General features: G+C 43.2%; 3 protein-coding genes across 3 annotated transcripts; 1 reads left to right on the top strand and 2 right to left on the bottom strand.

The window, feature by feature from the left end:
- Window positions 1–1,306: 1,306 nt before the first annotated feature.
- On the bottom strand, window positions 1,307–2,268 carry CH63R_12178 (Tat pathway signal sequence; the record flags this gene model as incomplete). The annotated part of the gene is made up of 3 exons (XM_018307152.1): window positions 1,307–1,758; window positions 1,829–1,954; window positions 2,028–2,268. The coding sequence occupies 3 exons, from the start codon at window positions 2,266–2,268 to the stop codon at window positions 1,307–1,309; spliced, it is 819 nt and encodes a 272-aa protein (XP_018153993.1).
- A 1,276-nt stretch (window positions 2,269–3,544) lies between these two features.
- Window positions 3,545–5,027, bottom strand: CH63R_12177 (uncharacterized protein; the record flags this gene model as incomplete). The annotated part of the gene is made up of 3 exons (XM_018307151.1): window positions 3,545–4,596; window positions 4,659–4,830; window positions 4,872–5,027. The coding sequence occupies 3 exons, from the start codon at window positions 5,025–5,027 to the stop codon at window positions 3,545–3,547; spliced, it is 1,380 nt and encodes a 459-aa protein (XP_018153992.1).
- A 3,379-nt stretch (window positions 5,028–8,406) lies between these two features.
- CH63R_12176 (Benzoate 4-monooxygenase cytochrome P450) lies at window positions 8,407–10,323 on the top strand (the record flags this gene model as incomplete). The annotated part of the gene is made up of 6 exons (XM_018307150.1): window positions 8,407–8,590; window positions 8,646–9,182; window positions 9,235–9,465; window positions 9,537–9,808; window positions 9,866–10,041; window positions 10,131–10,323. The coding sequence occupies 6 exons, from the start codon at window positions 8,407–8,409 to the stop codon at window positions 10,321–10,323; spliced, it is 1,593 nt and encodes a 530-aa protein (XP_018153991.1).
- Between the last annotated feature and the right edge of the window lie 3,207 nt (window positions 10,324–13,530).

Genomic DNA, 13,530 nt, shown 5'->3' with positions numbered 1-13,530 from the left:
ATTTAGGCGAACCGCTACAGTGTGAATTATGTTAGTTGCACTGAAATGGCTAATTACTTAAGATACTAGCTTTCTACACCTCCCTAAATATTCAACTATAGTGTGTAACGTTGTAATGAAAAGTTAGTTGAGAACACGGAAGTATTTTGTGTGTGTGTATTTAGGTTGGTACTATAACACATAACATTAACCTGGAACGTATAGGTGTAGCTTCGGAAATAAACAACGGAACTATTATCTTACAAAAGCAGGCTATTAGAACTGCTTGCACAGACTAGATTCAATACCAGGAGTTATGTCCGATATTTGACTTCAAATGACTCGTGCGTTTACAGCAAACCGAAGGGACATATTAACTTCCGGTTTAGCGAGAACCTAAATAGATGCCCGAAGTGTGCCCTTTCACTCCTTTGGGGTCTGATCGACTTGTGCCCCAAGCAGTATCAGATATACAGTTGTTAGTTCATTGTTGATTATGCCGCAGACTCGGATGTTTTGGGCCTCTTTCATGATTCTCGGAATTTGATCTGTCAACACTGAGTCGTCGTACCAATGTGCTCCATATTGCATCGGATTTAAAGCAATAATGAGTCGTTGAAACTTTATATCGCTGTCTATCAACCATAGTGTCCCACAGTTATCTCTCTAGCCCCTTTCTTGTTACCCCCTCGCTTTTCACTCGAATATCTGAAGAAGACGGATGGCCTCTATAGAGCTTGGGTTCTGCTTGGATGTCTGCAATATACAACAGGAAAATGGTTATTGACAGCGGGGAGCCCTAGGGCAGCCCGCAGGCAAGGGAAGAGTTCTCTATTGTTGTGTCCTTAAGCCTAATCTAGTTGAGATATCAGGGCTATTAGCTTCTAAGATGTAGCTTTTAGGGAGCTCTCTTCCCTATCTTCTAGATTATAATAACCTCTGCTCTGCGGAACAGTTGAGGGAAGTAGCCTGTCTGTATGCAGACTTAAGATAGCTGTCTAATAGCCTTGAATAGAAGGTCCCTGCATGCCTGAAGCAGCTGTGTTGTGATTCTGTTGATGCCAGGGTTCGTGGTCTTTGTAAGGGTAGCCTCTCTCGGCTCTTCTCTACTGATGGCATCGTGCCAAGGTATCTGTCGTCGAGGGACTGTTTGGGACGTCGAACGGGTCTCACTTGTCTTTCCAGCTCGCTTATCAACTACATTATCCCTATTGTTTTAGGAAAGAATTTGTCGTCTAAACACACCTGAAATCAGAAGCAATAGATATTTCCATCGTGATAGCAAAAGTAAAATCAAAGCATTCAACTGAGAGCATCGGGAACTCTACTACATATCCTCGCGTAGGGCCGTCAACTCAGAAAGCGGAATCCCATTGTCCATCACCCATTCCAATAGTTTGGGAAATTTCCTACATTTGTGGGACGCTTGGAAATCCTCTCTAGCTGGCTCCGACCCAGGAGAGGGGTCCTCCGTCTTGTAAATAAGATACGGGGTGATGTCGCTGGTGCACATAAGAGCCTGACGAAGCGTTTCAATACAATGTTGTGCATGTTTCCGGGCGCCTTCCATCGACTTGAGTAGGTCCGGGACCATGTCCTCCGGATATGAATCCCGCCACACGTATTGCCGCAGCGCATTGAGGCAATGGAGGTGATGAAATACCTCAATCCCAGCGATGTAGCCTGAAGAAGGGGAGCTTGACGATACTGGAACAAAGCCTTGTTCGAAGTTTCTATTAAGGGAAGAAACACGCTCAGGTGGAATTACGAGAGCAGGGACTAGAAGAGGTGTATTTTCTATTAGCTAATGCATATTGATTGTTGTAACAGTAATATATTTCAGTGTTACCTTGGCTGACATTTATCCACTTAGCTTCTAATTCTGCTGTTGGAGGGCCAGTAAAGCCTGAATCTCCTATGATATAGGTATTTTCCCAGTCACGCTCCTCGTACTCAACTGCTTCCAGTAACGGAGCTAGTAACTCAGTTAGTACTAATCCATATGCACAAAAGGCAACGCGTGACTGTTTAAAGCAAATAGCACCTACACCAAATGCTAAGCTGCGCAGCACAATATCTGTCTGATGGGGTCCATCCTAAGGTTGATACTATTATTACCACCCCAGTAATAAACAAAACGAAACATGTGGAGCGACAAGCTAGACCAGCTAAGTTGAACTGAAAACTTGCCATCCGAGACTTTGGTATGATAGCCGGTTCTTCAGCTTCGGGGTCTAATTCCATCTCACTTTTGACCTTCAAAAGTGAATACCCCTTTGAAAGCATCATAACAAAGTGGCTTGGGTAGCTTCTAACGACTTGGAAAGTGGAAGAAGGTAGGTAGCTTGACGAGAGAGAATGTTTGGCTATCTGCAAGTATAATTACGTATGATTCGGAGACAACGGTTGAAAAATGGCAAGGTTGATGATGGGATGTGGAACATGACAACAAGTAAAAAGAGCCGATGAGAAATCTGTGAACCATATGTAGGTACCAAAACAATGCATCACATGACTGTCACTTGTCAAGGTATGGAAAGTTCTGTCATGAGAGCTGCGAGGGAAGCGGAGTGCAAAACGATGGTGAGACGGCATACGAGTCGACTACCACATACGAGTCAGTTGATCTCCTGACCAGTATCCTGTACTGTAATTACTCAAAACTCTCGTACTGCCCTAGGGCCTGCCACAGCCTGGTGCTAGCCGAATAGGGGTTAATGTGATAGTTCAATCAAGGATCGAGGTACTGTTATTGAAGGAGTTAGTCATGCTTGACCTTGCTGGGCCCCAACTACCGGGCTGACTCAATGGCAACATTATTCTTTTGTTCACAAAACTCAAGCAGCAAGGGTTAGTCATGTAGCAGCTGGCAGACAAGGGGAAAAAGCTAGCATATTAACCTTATTGTTACAACCCAACAAGTTACAGGCAGTGTAGCTCCACAACGCAAGGCAGGATGCGGGCAGCACGGCATTTGTATGCACAAGACGTAAGGGTGGATAGACGACTCCTCGAACGGAAGAACTATGGTACAGGTCACGTAAAACAAGGTGCTACTGATACGCTCCTTGGCGGAGCGCGCGCAACACAATTAAAGCGCAGGGGACGAGTGATTTATCACGAGCAAAAACTGCATCGCATCTAAGGAACAGGTAGGCAGAAGGGACCTGTATATAAGATATACTTAGATATAATTATGGATAGACTCCAGTTGGCCCAGGTGCGTCCATGATCCAAAAGACTTGTCAGCGCGGGCAAACTTGCCAACACTGCTGTCAACACCGCTTATATGCCTGGAAGTCCCGGGCGTATATCACAGCTTAAGGGCTAAGGAAGGTCACACATTTACCAGTGAATTGGGAGGCTGGTTTAATAGTTTTGAAATTGTCCTCTTCTTTACAATATTTTTTACATAGAACATTACTCTCCGCAAGCTTTTTATTTATGTCTTTAGTAGAACAAACACATTTTATATCATGTCGTTTGTATTTTATCTATGGCTTCATCAAACTGGTTTCTTGAACTCCTGAGCGGCGACCAGGCCAAACCCACCTTATCAGGTCTCCTACAACGTGAGCTTTTTCACCTCTATCGCCCTGGTCAGCTGACCCTCGAATTTCCCTAGCAGTTTCCTCGCGAATGCAGTAACGTAGGCTTGATCGGGTGCATCGTCATCAGGTATTGATAACTTGAAGGGCAATGCAGTAACAATGGTTGAAAGGTTAAGAAATGCTTTAAGAACAATGCTCCGTTTCTTAGCAGACCGCTGAGCTGTGCATGAGTCGGTGATATTAGGGTTAGGTCCGGGGTGGTTGCCATGGCGACAGTGTTGGTATTCTCTTCCACCGGTATTGTTCTGACTCAAGCCACCGGTTTGGTCGAGTAAATCCCTCTGTGATTGAGACCTGCTGAGAGTTTCTCTGCTTGGTTCCTTGTATTGGTTTAGATTCTCGTTGGCGTCTTGGTATAACGCGAGTAAGACGATGTACCATAGGCTGCTATGATTATCCTCACACTGGATGAAGCGCTCAGAGATCTCATTGAGTGTGCAGATGACCTCATGGGGGTCTTTCTTGCCCCGACCGACATCCATCTTGAAATTCAATGAGTGTACGAGGTCAGAGAGGCAGAGGCAACCCTCGTCGTCAAAGTCGCTGTGGGTCGAGGCGGATTCAGTCGATGCAGGCTCCATAGCGTAGCGCCCCTCATGGCTTCCCAAGTCGAAATCTAGCATATCTGCCTCCAGGCGCGACGACAAGGATGGCGGTGGAGCCTGGCTATAACGCGACAAGCCAAAGGCCATGTCGTCACAGTCGAAGCTATTAGTGACTGAAGGAGAAGCTTTCGGTGTGATGCTTGAGAGTTCAGACTGGGTTTCCGAATGTCCGAGGTTTTGACTCGTGGGAAGTTTTGGTTGCTCGTGGTATGCTAGGGCCTTGTGTAAATCCTGTACACCTCCGGTCGTGTAATTGAGTGATGTTGATTTGGAGCAGAAGGACGGGTCAATCACCATCATGCTATCGGAACTTATTGGTGATAGGCCGTCTATGTCATCGACGTCCTGCGGGTATCGATCCGCTTGACCACTGACAACGGTTGTGATGTGGCCCTCGCCTTCTGGATGGTCAGTTAGTTACTGATGTGCTTCATGATTTAGGGGCTCCCAGTCGAAAACTCACGCTCCGGCATCATGGGCAACGTTGACCTGGGCTCTTCTTCATTGCTCCCAACACTCTTTTTGGTGATGTTGGCTGCGGTGGAAATGTTGGAGATAGGAGGCCGATACTCGCGTCTCCTTTCGGCCGGGCTTTGTCTTGGACGGCCAGCTGGTCTGCTCAAGCTGTATGTACACTGTCGACCTGACTGATAACACCGATCACATGTGGGCTTACCACGTGAACAGCCAAGCTTGCGTCGATAGCATTGGTCACATACGTTGGCATAAGAAGAGTTGGAGCGTGAGTGTGAGCTGCTAGTTGACTGAGCAGAAGACGAGGCCCAAGAAGCTGCGTTCGCCGCTTCGCGGTTGCTGGCAGAGGACCAATCATGTTTGGATGCATGCGTTGATTGTTGGACCATTATGATATAACTTGATGGATGGGAGAATTTGAAAGTGTTGATAAACCTGCGCGACAAAACGCTCTCACGTGTTGGTTGTCACGCTCTATCTTAAATAGTTGTTTCTCTCGCAGAACTCAGAACAAACTCATCATCTGATCAAGTGATAACGAACCTCGAAACAGCTTCAGATCTTTTAGAGTTGACGCTTGACCTTTTCATCACTAGTCAACAATTGTTTGACTCATCTGAAAAGCCACCCTTTGCATCACGAAGACTCCAGTGTTAACCTTAATCCTCCCGTTTCACAGTAGTCCAGAGTCAACATGTTGTGTTGTCATTCGGCAGCATTGTAAGATTCCTATCTTAGCCAGAGGTCAGTCAACAACCTTGTCAAGATTGATGTGGAAGGCCGTCATGTGGGAGCCCGTCATGTGGGAGCCCGTCATGTGGGAGGCTGTCGGGTGGCAGCCCGAACTCCTGGGCACACAGGCGTAGAAGGTGGGACCGGTGACATTTGCATGAGTTGGATCCCTGGCAGACTCGATGCACTGTACCTTGCTATCTCGGTCTTGCATTCCATTGAAAATTGGGTTGAGTATGTGCGTGAGTAGCCTGATGTACTGCTGCAGAGCTAAGATTTGTGTTATGCTGTTATTGCAAGTTTAAAATCTACCCGACACGCAGAAAAAGCTTTTACTTTCAACTACAGTACACCCCTACAAGGATAATAGACATTGTATGCTTTCATGAACAGTGGACCCATGTCCAACCGAACGTCTTGCATCATTGTGCAGACACACGGCAAGTTCTATGAAGGGTTGCGTGCAAGTGAGAACGGTACGCCTCGAATGTCTGCATATTGTCTCAAGAGTAATCTAGAGAATAGACTGCATGGACACAGCAGTGGCCACATCTCTTGATGTTTTCTTAATTGCTCTTGTGTGGCTAATTCTTTTGTAGCTGTATGGCACTGCGTCTCCGCCATCCTATACACTCCTTTATATAGCAACGGTCACGAACGCAAAGGGTGCTGAGGACACGTGTTCAAGCTACCTTGAACTACTGCTGACTGTTTAAATAAAGATATAAATCGGCAGTTTCACAAAAGGGTCTCTTGGCTGATTTATACAGGCCATGAATAATGCAAGAACTGGGCGCCTTTTCCTTAGTGTGAAGACGTGCAGGATCTGAGACGGCCACACGCCGGCAAGATACTTGCCCCTTGTAGCCTTTGGAACGTGTTTGCAATGCCCCGAAAACACGTGGAGGTTGTTAGCACGTGGAGTAGGCCGTGACAAGGTCGCATCACACATGTACGGGGTCGAAAGTTATGGTGCTGTTATGGTGCTCAGACAGGGTGAGCCACCTGTTGACGACTTTCGACGATTCATGGAGAGGAATAACACAGGGAAAGCTTTCGCATCGGTATTTCTTTGGTCTTGCGCGAAGTAAAGTTGCCGCAGTCTAAGAAACTGCTCTTGGAAGATCCTACCCCGGCGGTGAAGCGACCCGCCCAGCAGCTGGCGGTCCCAGTAGTTGGCGACGCCGGGTGGGATGTTTCAAGCGTCGTGCGATCGGAAGAGCGGGGCCTTCGGAAGCCGGCACGGCAAGGTTGCAGGCCGCGTTCGCGGAGATGCGTTTCATCATAGGGGGGGCCCGGCCTTCCAGTTGCCGCGAGAGCCGTGGATAATGCAGAAGCGGTCATTCCATGCTAACCGAATGCAAGAATCCCTGGCGGCCGAGACCAGATCTCCAAATGTTTGCGGCTGGTCCGAAGATCTGGCGATACGGTCCATGTGGGATGACAACAGCAGTACATTCCCGGGATCAGTGCCCGTGGTGACTTGCTTTCCGCTGCGCTCTAGCGCCGGGTCCGCAAATATGACAAAGATCATGAGCTAACATAGTTTGCCTTCGTAAGCCTCCCTATCCATTAGGTACTGGAAGAGGTGCCACCTCTTGGGAATGAGACTGTCCCATGCACGGGGGTGTTGGTCATCGAGCCTTCATGATTTGTAATAGATGAAGCAGCTGCCGACAGCGGCGTCCTTGAACCGTTCCAGCGTCTGGTCGTTTATAGTTCCGTTGCTCAAGGCCCGACCATTGCCTTTGGGCTGGAAGATCTTCTGACACACGAAATACAGCCAACTATCAGGCTGTGGCATTCAGAAGATCAGGCCGCGAGACCTAACGAAGCGTCTGAGTTGTGGCAGTGCCCGCGGTTTGAAACCACGAGTGGTGTTGGGAGTAATAGCAGTTGATGAATTGCTCAGCAGCCCCGCTCCATATTATCCTACAGACGACTTCCCATTCATGTCTTCTTGCAAGTCATACGTTGTATGCAAGGCCCTTTGAAGGACCGGCTGGTTGAGATGATTTTAATGTTGTGATGGAAAAAAAAGTGTTTGGGAGTCTCAAGCTGACCAAGGCGCGCCTTTTCAGAACAAGGATATGCGAGTGTTTGCGTTACCACAGGCATCGCTCTTCTAACCCAGACACTTTCCTGCAACCCGGCCTTGATATCTTCCCTTTGCAACCACTTGACAGACTTGATGGAAACCCTGACCTAGTCTTCGGTCTTCAATTCGGCGATGAACTCCATTGGCTCGAATACGGAATCATTTTAAGGTTATTGTTTCGAGTTTGGGCGTGACTCAATTGTTGAACAGGTTTACTACGCCCACGGTGGCTTCTCCAAATATTCCTCAACGTTCGATCATCCCCCTAAGAATGGATTCAGAAAGATGTGGACTGTGCAGCGCAAAGCCCCGATAATGATGTTTTCTGGCCGCAAGATAGTCGATGATGGCCAGAGGGAAATCAACCAGCTGCAATGCCCGGGTAGTGGTTATTCAAGACTTCAAGAGTATCGACTACAAAGTTAGCATGGAAACCAAGGGCTATTGCAACGCGCTCTGCTTTGGTCGGCGATGCTACCACGACAAGTCCGCGCCAGTTTATCGTGGTGCATTCACACACATTTCACGGATATTGCCATGTCACTTTAAGAGACCTGCTTGCGGGACCCGCGGCCGCCGCCTTCGGGGGCCGCAGTACAAGACTGCCGAAAGACAGAACCAAGAGGCTTGGCATTACATGGAGCCTCCTCAAGAATAGCCAATGGTAAATTTTATATCCCATCATGAAAGCGAGACCGAGTTTATTCCCAATTTGTGGCATTTCAAGGCCCAATGACAATGATTATAAAAAAAAAGATTTCACTCACCAAAGCAGCTTAGAACTCATCCAAAAGATAATAATAAAAAAGCATAAAAAGGAGCTGGCATTTCGTTTTTGTAATTAAATATACCGTTCCTATGCATTCAAAGTTTGTCATCACCTACTGATTTGCTGTCCCGCTTCACGATGCACCATTTCTCACTGCCCACCACGTTTTGGGACATCTTCACCTATGTGCGGCCACAACTACTGTATATTCTACTCATTTCTTACATTGCTTGGGCTTTCTTAATGGCCAGACAATCCCCATTCCCGGGTCCATTTTTAGCCAAGGTGTCAGAGATGTGGATGGCTAGATTTGACATGAAAGGTAAAATCTTTCCTTTGATATAGTTACGAACCAAACACTTACCATCGTGGCGTAGGGAAACGCACCTCCACCATCCAGTCGCTCCACGCGAAGTACGGACCGGTGGTCCAAATCGGGCCGGCTTCTCTTTCCTTCAGCTCTGCCAACTCTCTACGCGACATCTTCAACCACAGCCCCAAGTTATCCCGTCCTCGAGGCGATGCAGAGTTCTTGGAACAATTCGGTCATGTTAATATGGCAAGCACCCGATGCGGCGATGTCCATTTTCAGAGACGGAAAGCCGTTGCGGGAGCCTACGCCGCTCCCGTGGTTGCGAGTCCTGCTTGTCAGGCCATGATGAATGAGTTGACCGACCGATTTATGGAGAATTTGCAAAAAGGTGCCCAGTCAGATGGGTGGGGAGATATTTGGCCTCAATTCAGATGGCTGGCTGCAGATATCATGGCAAGGTTGGTTTATGGCGATAGCAGTGGGCTGAACCTGCTGGGAGACGAGCAAGGCCAGAGAGAAATGATGGAGGATTTGTTGGGCTCAAAGCTTACGGAAGCGGACGTTTTCACCCTCGGAGTACTGATGTCCTCCTGGTTTCCTCGTAAGTGGCTTCCAAATTACGAGATTTATCTCGGTTAACGTTTCCTCGCCAGGCGTGAAAAGGGCTTTGGAGAGACTAGCTCCGGGTTGGTTCATCACTACTTCTACGATGCATTCGTGGGGCCGAGAGTCAACGGCCAGGGCTGTAAAAGCCATCGGTAAAACGGATGGTGTTGTCTTGGCTGCGAAGACACTCGCCGATTACCTAAGATTAAACGGTAGCTCGAAGGCTGTTCCAAGCATCGAGTACATTCAAAGCGACAACTTGGACAATTTCCAAGCAGGTAACACTGCTCACAGAGCTTCTTTTCCAGAAACCGAGTTCATAACGCTGGAAACTGACTACATTGATTAGGCTCGCTCACCACACCGGATACACTGTCGTGGCTTGTTTACGAACTTTCCTTACCCCAAAACCATCACCGCCAAGTACGTCTTCGGGAAGAGCTTCAACTAGCAGGTATTCGGCCAAATACTCGAAAAGAGCTGTACGATCTGAACAAGCTCCCGTACCTGGACTGCCTTCTCCGGGAGACACTTCGACGTTATCCTCCGATTCCAGGATCTCTGACCCGAGTTGTCCCGGCCGGAGGGATCACGGTGGACGGACATTTCGTTCCGGGTAATGTAAGTTAGCCACTCTAAATTTCAGCACTATGCCGTGGAAAAGCAGCTGACATCTAGAAGATGCTTGTTTCCGCTCAACCAGCAAGCGTGAACATGGACAACTCAGTATACGATGACCCGAACGACTGGAACCCAGAACGTTGGGACATACCAAGGAACAGTCCAGAACACAGGAAGATGCAAAGGAGCTTCTGGCCTTTCGGCAGTGGACCAAGGATGTGTGTTGGCATGAAGTGAGTTTTACAATGTCATATTTGCATCATGAAGCAACATTGAAAGCGAGAAACGCCAAATGCTGATCAATTATTTTTTCTTTTTGCAGTGTCGCCTGGGCAGAACTGCGAATCGTCACTGCGAGAATCTTCAGCACGTATGAAACGAAGCTCGCCCAAGACTATTTTGTCAGGGATGAAGAAGGAAATGAGGTGCTGAAAAAGCTGAATGAAGACTCAGAAAATGATCTGTTCCCGGCGGGGTGGTTCGAGCCTATTCATCTAAAGGAGATTGTTACTTGAATAGGTGTCACGAGTTAGAGTACACAGTAAGGTATAGGAGAATAGGGGAGAAAGATGCTTAATTCTATGTAAAGTAAAGAGAGTAAGATGTAGTTAGTTATATATATATTAGTATGTAAAGTAGTATGTAAGATAACTAATTTAGGGAGCTTCTTGTGTATGAGGGTATTCCTATAATACACCCCCTAATTATTTAAGTAATTAAGTAATTAAATCCCTTATACTAATGCATAATAGCCTCTTAAAAGTAATCCCTTAGGTGCCTATATAATTATTGAATAAGTAAAATTGAGGATAAATATATTGTAGTATATTGTATTACCTTTGTTAATAGCTTTACTTTACCTATATAACTCCTTCTGAAATAGGTAAGGGGGTAGCTAAAGGTAGTATAAGTAGTATATAGGCGAATATTCTACTCTACCTATTATTATTTCCTTTTCTTCCTTCTTTATACTCTTATTAAGTTATTATAAGTAAAAATTTAAGCTATTTTTACTGTACTAGTACTTTTGCTGCACATTTTTACTAATAAGACTTAGTATACTAACTACTTATATAGATAAATTTTAAAATAATTAATAAGATAAATAGTATATTTGCCTTTATGCACGCGTAGAATGAGTATTAGTAGTTGCTAATATTGTTTCTAGCTAATAATACCTCTATTAAGGAGGAGAAGGAGCCTGAGGGCTCCTTAGAGCTCCCTTCCTCTAAGTGCCTTTTTGCTACTACTGCTACTATTACTACTACTGCTGCTGCTACCCCTAATCCCGCCCCTGTCCCTGAGCCTACAGCTGTAGATGCGCTGCGTGCTCTTCCTGAGTGCGTAGTGCTAAAGTAGCCTGTAGTACTATTCGACCTCCTACTTGTAGCTGCTGTCTTACTAGTTGCAGTTGCTGCACCCTCTAGGGCTAGTACTCCTTATAAGGAGTATAAAGCTTGCCTCCTTAAGGTAGTTAAGCCTCTTATTAGGGAGGTCCTTATAGCTCCCCTAGGCTAATACCTTAATAAGTATATAAAGTAGCTATTAGGGTTAGTATTCTTATGTGCACTCTATAGGGTAGGATTTTACTTTCTTCTAAGTGTAGCCTAAATATAAGACTTTTCCTAACTACTATTTATTATTAACTATATAATGCATATTATTAAAGTTGAGCTATAAGTAGAAGTCCTTAAACTTTAATTGCAATAGGGACTTTATTAGACTATTAGTAGGTATCTTATCTATAAGTATATATACTACTATAAAGCTTCCTTTTGCATACTCTTATTGTAACTATATATTCTAAATATTAATATACTAAAGTTGCATTATAACCCTTTTGCCCTTATTAATAATAAGGCGAATAGTCTAAAGGTTATTGCAGTATACTTTCTACTTATTTTCTAGTATAAGGTTAATATCTTAGAAAAAGTACTAGAGAGCTATTGCCTCCTTTATAGTATACTTAAGGTAAAGTAGCTCTACCTCTATAGTTAATATAGTAACTGTATTCTAGTATACTACTTTCTATTATATTAGTCCTCTAAATAGGTAAATAAAATACTCTTAAGAGGATTACTTTATTAATAAGTTATTTATAAAGCTTGTATCTCTAGTAATAAGAAGAGTTTAGGCCTTTAGATTACAGCTATAGAATAGTATAATAAATCTTGTATAGTATAGGTATTAGATGTACTAATTAATAGCTGTAGTATACTAAGTCTCTAAGTTAGTTAGAAAGTATAAGAGTTGTGTGCATGCAAATATAATATCTAACTTAGTTATTACTACTAGTTAAATATAGTACTAATTTAATCTTTTCCTAATAGTATTTTACTTTCTAAAGTATTACTTACTCCTTATTTAAAATAAGAGTAATAAATAGTAATAGTATTAAAAGAGGAAGACTATTTATAAGGTTAAAGTACTTTACTATTCTTTTAGTATAAGTATCTTAAAGGAGATAAATCTTCCATTATTATCTATTGTAGATAATGCGCACACCTAAATAGTATTCTAGTAGGCTCTCCTTAAGCTTAAACTTATCTTTAATACTATTAATAATTCTATTAGCCTCCTTCTTATAGCTCTTATAATAGATAACTTTAAAGTTATTAATATAGAATATAAGAATTACTTTCTTATTAGTAGATTAGTAGATATATTAGTCCTTATTGTAGGCTACTATTAAAAGGTCCTTAAGAGTATCTATAAATGTAATAAACTAGAGAAGGGGAGTATTACAAAGGCTATATAGAGTGCATTTTAGCCTTACAATCTTACTTAGTATTCTATACCCTTTTAGAAACTCTATATAGACTATATTATTACTTTTAAGTATAGAGTTAAGGAATGTATTTATAATATTAAATTATTAAATTTTAAGGTTAAACTGTACTACTAAGGCTATTACAATCTAAAAGGCCTTTATAGTAAGTATTAATATATAAGTACTCTATAATAGGTTAATTAGTTAAAAATCTCCTTAAATGCAAATCTGCACTTTGCAGTAGTTAAGATTCCTATTCTTATTAAACTTATAGGTAAAGACTTATTTTAGTAGTAGTATTTAAAAAGAAGGATTATAAGTAAGAATTTCCTATATATTTTTATCCTAGATCTTACTTATCTTAACTTTAGTTACTTTAATAAATATAAATTTAACTAACTATAGGAGGGAGATTATTAAGATTCTTCTATTTTATTAGTAGGTTAATAAGGAAGTCCTTATAAAGCTTAAGGTCTTTACTAGTTAAAGAATACTTAAAATAAGCCCTTTTAACTGCCCCTCTTAATACTTTATAAAGTATTTTATATTTAAGGTTGCTTTCCTTAATAGCCTTTTGCTAATTAGGTAGGAAGGTACTAAAAAGGTATTCTTAGAAGTATCTTTTATATACTTAAATAGTTGTATAAATATTGCCTCTTTGCATAGCCTTTAGTAAAGGAGATCTTAATAACTTTTATCCTAATAGGCTTGTAAGCTCTTAGTATATTTATTGCAGAATCTATATTACTATTTTAATTAGTAATTAATATTTACTATTAGCGTCTAGCTTACTAGGTGCAGTTGTACTAGTTAAGAATAGTAATAATTCTGCAGATAAAAGAGAGGATTCTAAGCTACTTCTACTATTAACTATTATTAATCTAATTGCAGAAGTAGAGGTCTCTATTTTACCTCTAAGTGTAATATAACTTATAGGGGTATTAGGGAGTAT

This window comes from Colletotrichum higginsianum, chromosome 8 (genome assembly GCF_001672515.1).
Source record: "Colletotrichum higginsianum IMI 349063 chromosome 8, whole genome shotgun sequence".
Taxonomy (NCBI): Eukaryota; Fungi; Ascomycota; class Sordariomycetes; order Glomerellales; family Glomerellaceae; genus Colletotrichum; species Colletotrichum higginsianum.
This window is presented reverse-complemented; position numbering and strand designations above follow the sequence as displayed.